Genomic DNA, 14,834 nt, shown 5'->3' on the forward strand with positions numbered 1-14,834 from the left:
ATGCTTGACTGTAGGCAAGACACACTTGTCTTTGTACTCCTCACCTGGTTGCCGCCACACACGCTTGACACCATCTGAACCAAATAAGTTTATCTTGGTCTCATCAGACCACAGGACATGGTTCCAGTAATCCATGTCCTTAGTCTGCTTATCTTCAGCAAACTGTTTGCGGGCTTTCTTGTGCATCATCTTTAGAAGAGGCTTCCTTCTGGGACGACAGCCATGCAGACCAATTTGATGCAGTGTACGGCGTATGGTCTGAGCACTGACAGGCTGACCCCCCACCCCTTCAACCTCTGCAGCAATGCTGGCAGCACTCATACGTCTATTTCCCAAAGACAACCTCTGGATATGACGCTGAGCACGTGCACTCAACTTCTTTGGTCGACCATGGCGAGGCCTGTTCTGAGTGGAACCTGTCCAGTTAAACCGCTGTATGGTCTTGGCCACCGTGCTGCAGCTCAGTTTCAGGGTCTTGGCAATCTTCTTATAGCCCAGGCCATCTTTATGTAGAGCAACAATTATTTTTTTCAGATCCTCAGAGTTCTTTGCCATGAGGTGCCATGTTGAACTTCCAGTGACCAGTCAGTATGAGGGAGTGTGAGAGCGATGACACCAAATTTCATACACCTGCTCTCTTGTAACACTAACGAGTCACATGACACCGGGGAGGGAAAATGATTAATTGGGCCCAATTTGGACATTTTCACACAGGGGTGTATTCACTTTTGTTGCCAGCGGTTTAGACATTAATGGCTGTGTGTTGAGTTATTTTGAGGGGACAGCAAATGTACACTGTTATAGAAGCTGTACACTCACTACTTTACATCTTCAGTGTCGTCACATGAAAAGATATACTCAAATATTGACAAAAACGTGAGGGGTGTACTCACTTTTGTGATATACCGTAGCTGCATGTTGTAATGACTCTGTATTCTCTCTTCTACAGATTGGCATGTTCTTCAGTGAGGTGGACCCCTACCTGATGCATGCTCTCTACAACAACTCCTTTTACAACCGGAAGCAGTCCTTTGACTACCAGTCTGTGTGTGACCCCGTGCCGAGCAGCAACACCGGGGCTGCGCCAAGAGGCGTGTTTGTGGTAAGGACAACGGGTGAAAGACATGGCTGTAGCCCTAGTGAATGACTGAAGAACGGGCGACAGCTTGAAGGCTAGCAAATGTTTAAATTGTGAACACTCAATGTGTTCCGGTGGTAATGTTTCCCCTGTTTTCCTCTCGGTGTGGTCAGCCCACCATTGCCGACTTTGTGAACCTGGCCTGGTGGACATCAGCAGCTGCCTGGTAAGACCAGAGAACACAAAAGTGCTATGGCCTGAAACACACCGTGCTAAAACAAAGCCACAAACATGCATCCTTAAAACCATGATCAAAGAAAATACACGTGTTTAATGTGTATATTTACATTGTATTGTACAGGGCACACTTGGAAAAGAGGCCGAGGTCTCAGTATGTTTTGCCCGTCAAAATAAAGACGAAATAAAAATATTTCTGCCTCAGGTCCCTATTCCAGCAGCTGCTCTGTGGAATGGCTTACCACAGCTGGTTTGTCACAGGTGGGTACAAAGCAGAGATATTCTGTGCTCTGTGTGTTTACTCTACACTTTTGAAGTGTTATATCACTGTCAAAAGTGTTTCTTTATAATGGAAAGGGACACTAGACTGTACTAGTGACATACAGTTGAATTCGGATGTTTACATACAATTAGGTTGGTGTCATTAAAACTCGCTTTTTTTTCAACCACACCACACATTTCTTGTTAACAAACTATAGTTTTGGCAAGACTGTGAGGACATCTACTTTGTGCATGACACAAGTAATTTTTCCAACAATTGTTTACAGACAGATTATTCCACTGTTTCACAATTCCAATGGGTCAGAAGTTCACATACTGTGCCTTTAAACAGCATGCACAATTCCAGAAAATTATGTCATGGCTTTAGCAGCTTCTGATAGGCTAATTGACAGCATTTGAGTCAATTGGAGGTGTATCTGTGGATGTATTTCAAGATCTGCCTTCAAACTCAGTGCCTCTTTGATTGACATCACGGGAAAATCAAAAGAAATCAGCCAAGATCTCAGAAAAAAATTGTAGAACTCCACAAGTCTGGTTCATCCTTGGGAGCAATTTCCAAATGCCTGACGGTACCACTTTCGTCTGTACAAACAATAGTACGCAAGTATAAACACCATGAGACCACGCAGGTCGTCATACCGCTCAGGAAGGAGACACGTTCTGTCTCCTAGAGATGAATGTACTTTGGTGCGAAAAGTGCAAATCAATCCCAGAACAACAGCAAAGGACCTTCTGAAGATGCTGGAGGAAACAGGTACAAAAGCATCTATATCCACAGTAAAACGAGTCCTATATTGACATAACCTGAAAGGCCACTCAGCAAGGGAGAAGCCACTGCTCCAAAACCGCCATAAAAAAGACAGATTATGGTTTGCAACTGCACATGGGGACAAAGATTGTACTTTTTGAAGAAATGTCCTCTGGTCTGATGAAACAAAAATAGAATTGTTTGGCCATAATGACCATTGTTATGTTTGGAGGGAAAAGGGGAGGCTTACAAGCTGAAGAACACCATCCCAAACGTGAAGCACGGGGGTGGCAGCATCATGTTGTGGGGGTGCATTGCTGCAGGAGGGACTGGTGCACTTCACAAAATAGATGGCATCATGAGGACGGAAAATGATGTGGATATATTGAAGCAACGTCTCAAGACATCAGTCAGGAAGTTAAAGCTTGGTCGCAAATGGATCTTCCAAATGGACAATGACCCCAAGCATACTTCCAAAGTTGTGGCAAAATGGCTTAAGGACAACAAAGTCGAGGTACTGGAGTGTCCATCACAAAGCCCTGACCTCAATCCTATAGAAAATGTATTGGTAGAACTGAAAAAGTGTGTGCGAGCAAGGAGGCCTACAAACCTGACTTAGTTACACCAGCTCTGTCAGGAGGAATGGGCCAAAATTCACCCAACTTATTTTGGGAAGCTTGTGGAAGGGAAACGTTTGACCCAAGTTAAACGATTTAAAGGCAATACTACCAAATACTAATTGAGTTTATGGAAACGTCTGACCCACTGCGAATGTGATGAATGTAATGAAAGCTGAAATAAATCCTTCTCTCTACTACTACTCTTCTGACATTTCACATTCATAAAATAAAGTGGTGATCCTAACTGACCTAAGACAGGGCATTTTTACCAGGATTAAATGTCTGGAATTGTGTAAAACTGAGTTTAAATGTATTTGGCTAAGGTGTACTGTACGTAAAACTCCGACTTCGACTGCATCTGGTGGGGGCGAGCGCGCCCACTGATGGGAGCGGCCATTTGTGTTTAGCAGCAACTTGTACTGTTTTTGTATTGTATTGTTGTTGCTTTAAAAAGAAATAAAAATACAAACGTGTTTGTCTTTGTCTGCGAGTTGTAGATGAGGTGGAGGCAGAGGGGATGGACTCCAGAGAGACCAGCTGTGTGACGATACAGACTCAGTTCTACTTCACCAACATCAACAGTTCCTATGACATCCTGCAGGACTGTGGCAACTGCTCCAGGTGACTTCACTATACACGAACAACTCATACACAAACATGATTCACGGAACACAAAGTTCGGTAATAGTCCTTAATTCATCTAAAAGTGTGTGAAATGCTATCAGAACTAATGAAATAAGAAGCATCATTAAGTCAATGAGGCTAGAGCTGATCCAACAGTTAACAAGCTGGTCATTTAAGAAGAGTTTGTTGATGACACTGTCTCACTCTCTCTCTCTGTAGGCTGATCCATGCCAAGAGGTTAAACAACACCAACCTGCTGTTTGTGGTGGCAGAGAAGATGCCCTGCCACACCTGCGAGGTGGAGAAACTGTCCCAGGCGGAGACAGAGTGTATCCTTACCAATCAGGGGAGAACGACTGCCCCCTCTCTTTGAAGCCACGGAAGTTCAAGGCCGACCGCGGTACTGCACATTGTTAGCAGAAAACAGGATCCCCAATTATAGTGAATGGAAAAATCCTTCTGTAAATCCAAAAATGTTTTGAAGACAATCAGAGTACCAATAATTGCTTCTAATGTATGTCTTATTTTTTTTTAATCGCACACAAGAAGTTTTAATAATATATCATATTATAAGGATAATTTATCCTGAACAAGAATATAAAGGTGCAACAATTTCAATGATTTTACTGAGTTTACAATTCATATAAGGAAATCAGTCAATTAAAATGAATTCTCACTAACATGAATGTAAACAAATTTGTGCACAAAGTTTTGTGCTCATGAAACATTTCTGGGATGTTTTATTTCAGCTCGTGAAACATGGGACCGACACTTCACATGTGTTTATATTGCGTTTATATTGTTGTTCAATGTTGTCGCTGATGGCAGCCTGCAGTACCCCGGCCGGCCTTCAACTTGAGTTACTCAATGAGAGGGGGCAGCACTGAGCTGGCCTGCAACGTTACTCCCTGGAGTAGCTCAAACTGTACATGTTATCTCTCCGTGTTAGCCGACCTCATGTGTCTTCAATGCGCTATTGAGTCTTCACATAGGAATGAATGGTGTCACGTGATCGATGGCTTTGTCTGTTCATATATACAGTCATTGTTACCAACACATGCGCACCTGCTGTTGGGAATCTTCTCCTTTCATGTGTCTCTCTTTACGGACTCGTGAATAACAGTGGCTGTTTTTCACATTCAACTCACTGGTGTTAATGTCAAACCATGTACATTTTTGCATGTTGCGTTACTCTTTGAGTTAAATGTTTTTGCTCGTGGCATGAACCTGTGTAAGTGGGAGAGGAAGCTATGGAGACTTGAGAGTGACTATACAGTATGCATGTAGGTAGTGAGTCATTCCTTAGCCACGCCTCTTCCAGTCAAGGACGATAACCCATCATGTGAGGATATGAATGCAGCGAGGTATCGAAAAGGGCCAACTGTGTGCTACGACTACAATCTCGCTGTAAGACTTACAACTGAGCGTACAACTCAGCACCTGTGTACACAGACACTAGAATAATCATGCGCACAGAACCTATTTTCACAAAGACACTGAAAATTCATGTGGTATTTTCAACAATTTCACTATGTGTCTCCTTTCCTCTCCAGGAGAACACATCTGACTGCGGGCGCGGCCACTCCTTCCGCCCCTCCTTCCAGACCCTGCTCACGATTCAGCTCGTCCTGCTCTATCCAATCGCCAGCACCCATATTCTGCCCCTCCTACTTTAATTTTCCTCTCGTCTGCTCCCACCAGCTTTGTCCATCCTAAAGCCGCCGCCCTCTCCTCCCCTCTATGCCCCGACCCTGCTCCAGTCATAGGTAATAATGAGACTTTCTGCCACCTGCAACTCGGAAGCCCTGAGTACCGCACTACTGTACCCAGCTAGCTTCTATTATTGTCTCTTAGTGACGGTTGCAGGACCTTTATTGTCCTCGGCGAGTTACCTACCGTCACATCCATTTGAAGTTATTTAGGTGGTGTTCCAACCACGACAATCGCCAGAGGCTGTCAAGAATAGAAAAGGTCCCGCCCACATCAGCAGGACAAGTGAGAAGTGAAAAGGCAAGTCGGATGCCACGCCACAGAGCTCCAGCCGTCATGGATTACAGCAGAGTTTAGGTTGTCCGTTTCCCCCTCTGTTAGTCAAGACGGGATGAGGAGACATTGCCTCCATCACTCTCATTCATCTCTGGTCTGCTCAGAGTCTCACCACTCTGTCATGTGTCTCTCATAGGGGGCTACTGTGCGTACCATTCAGCCATTTATAGTGACTGTAACAAGAAAATGAAGGGGGAAAAAATAGCTTTCAAGTATACAAAAACATACAATTATAAACTGTTGAAGTGATGAGTATTCAAACCATATATTAGAGTATTATTTGCAATGGAAGTTGTTAGGTGTTACATGAATTTATTTATGCACTATATCTACTTCTTGCCAAGATGAGCTAGACTTTTCATGTGGTCTTATTTGTATATCCAAATTAGTGAGCGGGAAAAGGCAGAAACGGAAGCTGCAGAAATAGTGGTAGAAATAACTGAGATTTGAACTGACAGCGGCTGAATACCGATTCTTCTTGTGGGTCCTCTACTGTTCTTCACTTGAAGTTAGAACTTTTTCTGCCCCTGGAAGCACGGTACTGTATATATAATTATTGTAACAAATGGTAATATGGAACTATTCTATCAAATAGTAGTCTTACAAAGAATAACATCTGACGTCTTTGCTCATCATAGTTGACTAATATTAGGTAATAAATAGGTAATTATGTGTCCGAATCGGACAAAGCAACTTCTAACTTTTCCCTTGCAAAAAAAAAGAAGGAATACTTGCCTACTCCTTTTTTATTAGGGATCGGTATTTAGCCTCTGAAAAGTCTGACCGTTTCGGCTTCATTGCTGTAGGTGGTGTATAATACAGTACTATCCTTTCTGATCAATGGACATTCTGACATCTGCTACAGATGGATGATGTAGGACCCCAGTGACAGCTAACCCCTCTGCCAATCCTCATACAGCCGCTCCACCATGTCCACTAATGTTCCTAGGACTGTATTTGTATGCGCTTAGAAACTGTTGCCACAAACAAATATCTATTCCGACTGGCCTATAAGCACCTCATTTTAGATGCGGGTGGGTTTTGGCAGACCTTAGCTTGTATTACCTTTGACAGATGCTGTATAACTTCAGACCATTTGCTGCTGGGAGATTGGGGCTTAACATTTCCCGTATAAAGAAATACAGCAGAGGTCACTACTACTTATGGTGACGACTGAACTGCAGTCAGGGTGTGTAATCCATGTCATTCTGATCAATTTGAAGTGAAATGTCATTAAACTCCCATGTTTAGGAGCCACTCTCTGTTGTCCTAGTGCCTTGGTGCACTGTTTTGGAAAGCATTGGCTATAGAGCTACTGTGCAGTACCTTTATAGAACAGCCACCCTAATGGCTGTGGATTTTTATAGAGCCAGTCTATTGGCTATCTGTCTACAGTAGCTTTATACACCATATTGACTAGGAGGATATTGCATCTTAATGTAGACATCCAAATTGGCTGTGGCTATTAGCTGCTGTACCGTACCAGTGCTAACTGATTGCCACCATATAACAGTGCTGTACAGTACCTTTACAGGGCCATCTATAAAGCTACACCATCAGTATAAAGCAACTTAACTGGCCACAGATCTACCTTTACAGAGCCACCTGACTGCTATCGTTGCATTTCTGCCTGAACCATATGTGCGTTTGTGTTTGTGTATGGGTGTATGTTTGTGTTAACCCTCAAAGTGAATGTCTTTAAAACTGGGTTGAGGGGATGGGGAATGACAGTTGTGGTAGCGTAGCTGTTTGTTGTTCCAATTCCAACGGAAGAAGTGTTATATCGGACGTAGTTATGGAGTTAAAAAATGATCCAATCCATTTTCTTCTGACCGGTTTTCTCAATATGTTGTCATGAGGGAGCTGCATTCACAGAGGTGTTCAAAAGAATGTTTAATATGTCAGTGTTTTTCTGTTTCTAAGGCAACATAGTGACAAAGCCTCTCTTAATGCCTTAGTGTTCTATCAAGCGCTAATTCAGTGTTCTCTCTCTTTCTCTCACACACGCACACGCACACACACAGAGTCTCTCAAATATTTACTTTTCTCTGAAGACTTTCCCAATCCAGAGTGTTGAGCTCTGAATTTGAAGGGGTTTCGATTTTCATGTGTCCGTTCGTCTATATAAAAGGATGTGAGTTTCTTGTACACATGCCGCTTTGATTCCTGGTTGGAGTGGAGGACTTTCATAGTTTATATTTAACTCTGAATCTGTGTTGACTCTGAAATCCCTCCACTTCTCCTCGCTGTCTCAGTTTGTTAACGTGGACACATCCTAAACCCCAAAACCTCCTTTACTGTGTAACCATAAATACACACATAATGTATTGTACAGTGAACAATATCATTTTTGGCAAGACAAATATTAGGTAATTGCATCGTTATCTCAATGAAAGACTGAGCCCAAAAAATATATTCTGAATCTGTAATTGGCTCCTTTCAATGTATGGGTTCACCATTTTAGAAATGACTCTTGTAGTTCTATTGTATTCTATCACAGCAATTGTTTGTCCCTCTGTAGATCGCAACATTCATATGTAACACCCAGTTATACCTACACATGCACAGATTGGGGATGTTCAGCTCTAGACTGAAGTAAGCCAAGGATGTTTATTCCCCCTTGTGGGATGTCAGAGGCTGGCTCAGGAAGTGGGGTCTCCACAGATCAGCAAGGGATCGTGTCACACAGAAGGTCAAAGAATCATGAGTATGTCTGTGTGTACCAGAAGTGGACACAAGAGTGTGCTGAGGGACACAGGTCTGTGGTTTGCAAAATGTACTTTTTGCCCCCCAAAAAAAAACACAAAATAAATAGGAACAGCTTGGGGTGAGAGGAAGGGGTCTACTTTATGGCCAGCCTCAAAGGGAGGGTCTTCACGTGGCTACTCCCCTGCCCCTCCTTACCCTTGCTGTGTCCGTGTAGGTGCGTCTCTGTGGGAAAGACGCGTATGTGATTCTGTAGTCTGGTGCTATGTGACCATGTTTGCCAAATGTGTAAAATATATATATATATCTAAAAAAATAAAAAAAATAGTAAAATCTGTCAAATTTTAAGTGAAGTAAAAAATAGGAATAAAGTGAAGATAAGTTTGAGATCTGAAATCAACCGTTTTTGATTTGATTTTTGGTGTGTGTGTGAGTGTATGTGTGTGCGTGGAAGATTTAGCTCCCTCTCTCTGGGCATTGGTCCACGTCGCTCCATTCTTTTGTACTGATTAAGCTAAAAAAAAGACGAAGAAGAAGAAGAGGGCAAAATTTGTAAAATATTGTGTCTGTGACTCCTTGTAAAATATTTTCAAATTGTTTATTACAGAGAATCAGTTATTAAATAATGTTCATATTTTTCACTTCATTTCATTGTGTGGTGTTTGTTTTTGCATTTGTAATACTAGGACTCATATCAGGTACATACATCCTGTATAGGCCACACACACAGTACAAGTACAGTATATTAGCAAGAGCATAACGAGTTGTACTGAACCACAGTTACAGGCCTCCAAAACACCACACGCTAGTCTTTGATTAAAAAAAATAATAATAATAATCTAGACTAGCTTTTGACAAATTAACAAACATACAGTATCAATTTTGTTTATATAACTAAATGCTGGGAGTGTTGGATTAGGAATGGCCGTATAGTGCTGCATCCATGGACAGATATCCCAAAGACACTGAACAACATCACAACGTATTGAGAAAGTCAGTGAGAGCTCTGTGCCACGTGGCCGGGTCGTCCAGGTAGCACGGATGTCCTGCTCCTTTCATCACCGCAACCTTGTGATTAGCCAGGCTCCTCAGGTTGTTCAGAGAAACCTCTCCAAGCTGAGCATCCTGGTCTCCATAGACAATCAAAGATGGAGTCTGGAATGAAAGTGGAGGTGGTTAGCTCAAATGTTACCCGGTGTCACATACAATGGCAGCGATTCAAGCTGAGCGCGGGTTGTATACGACGACGCAGCTTCTGAAGGAAATTGCCTTCGGATTGAATCCTGACTAAAGTCACACAGAGCACCGGAACAGGCATGTTTCATAGAAGCAAAGTCAATGTTTGCAACCAAACCACAGAAGAGAAACCAACCACAGAAGAGAAACCAACCACAGAAGAGAAACCAACTACAGAAGAGAAACCAACCACAGAAGAGAAACGAAAGAGCAGAGAGCCATAATCCCTCAACACACACACACACACACACCTGTATGCTGCTGTACTGCTCTGCTGTGAATTTCTCAGTGCAGATGGGAGCCACCGGGATGTAAGCCCGGACCAGAGCCTCGTGCTGGAAGAGGAAGGGCAGGGAGTACATGCCACTCAGGGAGGGACTGACCACCACCACTGGCCCCATCCCCAGTGCCTCACACACCTGCTTCAGGAACCCACCAGGGGCCAGCTCTCCTACAGCAGAGGGGGCTACTGCTGACTTAGATTGGCCAAAACCTGGGGGCGGGGGGAGGGGAGAGAAAGAGAGAGGTGGTGTTACAGGTCAGAGATGAATTGAGTAACACATTCTCACTTACTACTATTTACAACCGAAGCTCACCTGGTAGGTCGATGGCCACTGCACGACAGCCAGCTTTGGCCAATGTCTCCAATGTTCCTATATTGAGCCAGTTCTCAGATGAGAAACGGATGCCGTGCAGAAGCAGGACAGACAGATGTACTTCACCTGTGGCCGGTTCAGCTTGTCTGTAAAACATAGGGGCCTTGCAGGATTCCACATGCAAGCTCCCTTCTGTCATTTTAGCAGCACACATCCTATGAAGGAGGTTTGAAGTTAAAAAAAAATATATATATAAATTGGGTGGTTCGAGCCCTGAATGCTGAAAGGCTGACCAAATTGAATTGATTAGCCACACCACAAACTAATGGGTGTGGCCCAGATTTACATTTACTATGTTACATCTACCCCTGAGTCCAGGTTGGTTTTTTCTTTGGAAACCTTGTTACTAAAGCCAATGAATGCTAAAGTAGAATTTCACAAGGCATTTCAACTTTCATCTTGAAATATAACTGCGACCATAGTTACTGGCTTTACACACAGTTCTAATTAATTCCACATTTTAACGATTGGATCCCCCCTGCCGCCAATTATGCTTTTGGTATGACCTGGTCCTCAGAGGCCATTGTTTGTGAAGGGAAAAAAGTTGTGCAAGGCTTATAAGGAGAAAGGAGCAATAGCTCCTATTTTTCTCTCTCTCTCCTCTCTCTTCTTAACAAACCCTTCCTTCTGTGAGCTAGCAAGTAACAAACAAAGAAGTACAGTAGATTCATAAGCACGAATAAGAATTTTTAGAAGAGGATATTTTTCAAAATGGCGAGTTTCTATTGTGAAGTAATGAGATGTGCATCTCGCGTGTGAGCGGTATTTCTCAAAATGAGGGATAATTGGTAACCGTTATATTGGGCTCAATTTTGTGAAAGACAACTTTGGTAGTATTATAAACTTTTTTGTTAAACTGGTTTCTATTAGGTTACATAATTTGAGAAGGACTGTTTCCCTGAACCTCAGGCAGTAGGCTCAAGCATGCCTGTCTCAGACTCTGACCAGCGACAGTAACCTATCCTCCCTAGTTATGTTTAGAAAAAAAATGTGAATGACAAAAATAGTGTGTGTGTGTGGGGGGGGGGGGGGGCACTCATGTTTATGCAACCTAATAATCACTTTAAGAATACTCTCAGAGCCAACTTTAAATTGTATTTCAATTGAGAAAATCTACAAAGGAAATGGGCCCACCCTAGTCATAATTGATAGGGATGCACCTGACATTGCACAGCAGTAAGCTGTTTTTTTTTGTATGTACTGTTTCTTGATGAGTAAAATGTATTCTATTTCTGTGGGGAGCTTAATAATGGGCATGGGGAGAGGGGCAAATTATGTTCCCCCCCATGATGAAAGGGGGGGCAACAAAATTTAGAAAGCTGGGGGTCTAAGACACTGCATCTCAGTGCAAGCGGCGTCACTGCAGTACCTGGTTCAAATCCAGGTCTGCATCACAACTGGCTGTGATTGGGAGTCCCATAGGGCGGCGCACAATTTGCCCAGCGTTGTCTGGCTTTGGCCGGGGTAGGCTGTCATTGTAAATAAGAATTTGTTCTTAACCGACTTGCCTAGTTAAATAAAGGTTAAAGAAAAATCTAGCTAATGATTAGCACAAATACAGATGGGAAACCCCATGCTTTAGCCTATTTATTTATAGCCACTATGCTACATTAGTTGGGCTACAGGTGCTATTGCTAATTAACACACCAGCCTGAATAAAAGGACCAATATGTTGTGAGGCAAATTTTTGTAGCGGAAAATTATATTTGAATGGTGTCACCATCATTTTATATTCATTAATTTTGGAGTAGAAAAGTCACTAGAGCTGCGTTCAGTAATGCAATGTTAAATTCAATGGAAACAGTGCCTTTCTGAACGACCAGTTGAAAAATAAGGGGTTCGGCTGTGGGTTCAAAATGCACAGGGGCATTTTGGTCACTCATTGTTTCAAGCCACACCCACCAAACGGAGCAAACATAGGCAACCTTTTCAAGAACGTTGAAGAACATTTTGAGGAAAAGTGTTTCAGTGCAACCCATTATGCAATGTAGAAAACGTTCAATCGAACTGAATGGACCCCAGAACTGACTTTCTCATGGTCGTTCTACAAAAAAAATGGTAATAGTGGTTACTTCCTGAACTGATAGAGTTAGACCAACAGTTTAAAGTAATACCAAAATGATTGGTACTTCAATCTGTTTTTCATTAATTTTATCCCCTTTCCTGGGGTCTAGCAAAATTAAGGCAGTTTATGCCATTTTTAAAAACATTACAATACATTCACAGATTTCACAACACACTGTGTGCCCTCAGGCCCCTACTCCACCACTACCACATATTTACAGTACTAAATCCGTGTGTATGTGATAGGTGAGAATTGTCTGTTAATTGAATGATTATAAAATTCCGCCCTGAAACATATAATTGTATGGAATTGATTAGAATGTACAAAATCATAATCAATAAATGTGTAGTCCTAGTCAGAATTAGGGTAAAACAGTATGTCTTTATGGTATTTTAAACACAGACTGTCTGAGCTTGGTGCTGACCTGACTAGAGATTTGGGAGAGAACGGGGAGTACGTCTCAAGGACAAGGTCACTATCTCTGTCGGCTGGGAAGTGAGACAGACAGTGTGTGCGTAGCAGGACATGTGTGTGTGTGTATGTGTGTGTGTGTGTGTATGTTTGTGTGTATGTGTGGGCGTCAGTATAAAATGAATTGATTTGTATTCTTGAGGGTAGAACGTTCCGTGAATAAACCTTTTTGACTATTTAGCTGGGCCTCCGTCTGTTTCCTTCGACCTGGATCTTACAAATTCTGGTTTGCAGACAGAGTAATATAATTAAATTGGGTGATGTACCTGGAGAACATAATTCTCTTATCAGTATGTATAGTGCGTATGTTATGTGTGCATACATTCTGTGTGTGTGTGTGTGTGTGTGTGTGTGTGTGTGTGTGTACACAGGACCACATGATGTACCTGGAGAACATAATTCTCTTGTGTGTGTGCGTGCGTGCGTGCGTGCGTGCGTGCGTGTGTGTGTGTGTGTGTGTGTGTGTGTGTGTGTGTGTGTGTGTGTGTGTGTGTGTGTGTGTGTGTGTGTGCGTGTGTGTGTGTGTGTGTGTGTGTGTGCGTGCGTGCGTGTGTGTGTGTGTGTGTGTACCAATGTTTGCTTCACAGTCCCCGCTGTTCCATAAGGTGTTTTTTAAATCTAATTTTACTGCTTGCGTCAGTTACTTGATGTGGAGTAGAGCTCCATGTAGTCATGGCTCTCTGTCGTACTGTGCCTCCCATAGTCTGTTCTGGACTACTGCATCAATATGTTTTGGCCATGACAGTTTACAATCTAGGGTTACTCCAAGCAGTTTAGTCATCTCAACTTGCTCAATTTCCACATTATTTATTACAATATTTAGTTGAGGTTTAGGGTTTAGTGAGTGTTTTGTTACAAATACAATGCTTTAAGTTTTAGAAATAGTTAGGGCTAACTTATTCCTTGTCACCCACTCTTTAACTAACTGCAGCTCTTTGTTCAGTGTTGCAGTCATTTCAGTCGCTGTAGTAGCTGACGTGTATAGTGTTGAGTCATCTGCATACATAAACACTCTGGCTTTACTCAAAGTCAGTGGCATGTCATTACTCAAAAAAAAATAAAAGCAAGGGGCCTAAAACAGTTGTGGTTGGAATATATTGACACAATTATCAGGAAGGTTTTGGATGCATTCCCCCCCCCCCCCCTCCACACCGTTGATTTATTTATTTTTCTTCACTTGGCCCTAATACTTTTCTGTACTTATCCTAAAGTCCTGTTCAACGTTTATGTCATAGGAGGCTCTGTAAACACATGTAGAGTACTACAGATGTCACGTAGTCAATCACCACCTTCCGGAGACACCTGAAACCCCACCTCTTTAAGGAATACCTAGGATAGGATAAGTAATCCCTCTCACCCCCCCTCCCTTTAAGATTTAGATGCACTATTGTAAAGTGACTGTTCCACTGGATGTCATAAGGTGAATGCACCAATTTGTAAGTCGCTCTGGATAAGAGCGTCTGCTAAATGACTTAAATGTAATGTAAATGTACGTCATTAAAAACCATGTGATAAACGCGTGTGTAAACTGCATAGGCTACAATTGATTGATTCATATCTAGTGTCGGTATGCAATTGGTTGCGTGTGTGCTGTAGAGGAAGCTATACTGTCGCATTCCAAGTTCGCTTGGCGGAGCCACATAAAATGAAATGTGGCCTGAGGATTCCTGGCAAGTTTTATGTAATCGATCTCCTGCGAAAGTTTTACAACTCAAAGCGCATTGCCCAAACAGCGATCAAAGTTCACATTATCTCTTTTAAATCTGCAAACACATTTATTCACAATGATTTGATTAGCCGAAACGTTAAAGCATGTTAAGATAAATATATATTTACCTTCACGCCGTCTGAGAAATTTCTTTGTCTGAACTAAGTTTTCTTGATAGTTTCACTTTTCAACGGAAAAACAGTCTACTGTAGTTTCAACCTGGAATCTACTGACGTCCAGTGGTGATCAGGCGTATTACCGGGTTTAATAAATAGAATAGCACTCTCGGTTGAGTTGATCGACGCTACCTTTCATTAATGATTCATGTACTTCGTTGTCTTTTTGGTGGTAAGCGCC

General features: G+C 42.4%; 2 protein-coding genes across 3 annotated transcripts in view; one reads left to right on the forward strand and one right to left on the reverse strand.

Moving 5' to 3' along the window:
• The window catches only part of LOC124031552 (voltage-dependent calcium channel subunit alpha-2/delta-2-like), a 302,484-nt gene extending 293,497 nt beyond the window's left edge, over positions 1–8,987 (forward strand). For both annotated transcript variants that reach the window (XM_046342944.1, XM_046342945.1), the window contains 7 exons: positions 950–1,102; positions 1,252–1,304; positions 1,521–1,576; positions 3,463–3,586; positions 3,809–3,918; positions 4,911–4,996; positions 5,143–8,987. In XM_046342944.1, coding sequence (XP_046198900.1) covers positions 950–1,102; positions 1,252–1,304; positions 1,521–1,576; positions 3,463–3,586; positions 3,809–3,918; positions 4,911–4,996; positions 5,143–5,265 — 705 coding nt within the window. In that variant the 3' untranslated portion in view covers positions 5,266–8,987. The remainder of the gene's footprint in view (positions 1–949; positions 1,103–1,251; positions 1,305–1,520; positions 1,577–3,462; positions 3,587–3,808; positions 3,919–4,910; positions 4,997–5,142) is intronic.
• On the reverse strand, positions 8,926–14,759 carry LOC124031555 (protein ABHD14B-like). The gene is made up of 4 exons (XM_046342947.1): positions 14,606–14,759; positions 10,174–10,388; positions 9,829–10,070; positions 8,926–9,496 (listed from the first exon to the last, which is right to left on the reverse strand). Exons 2-4 carry the CDS (start codon positions 10,385–10,387, stop codon positions 9,317–9,319), a joined length of 636 nt encoding a protein of 211 aa, XP_046198903.1. The 5' UTR covers position 10,388; positions 14,606–14,759; the 3' UTR covers positions 8,926–9,316.
• Between the last annotated feature and the right edge of the window lie 75 nt (positions 14,760–14,834).

Source organism: Oncorhynchus gorbuscha, linkage group LG03, assembly GCF_021184085.1.
Source record: "Oncorhynchus gorbuscha isolate QuinsamMale2020 ecotype Even-year linkage group LG03, OgorEven_v1.0, whole genome shotgun sequence".
NCBI lineage: Eukaryota > Metazoa > Chordata > Actinopteri > Salmoniformes > Salmonidae > Oncorhynchus > Oncorhynchus gorbuscha.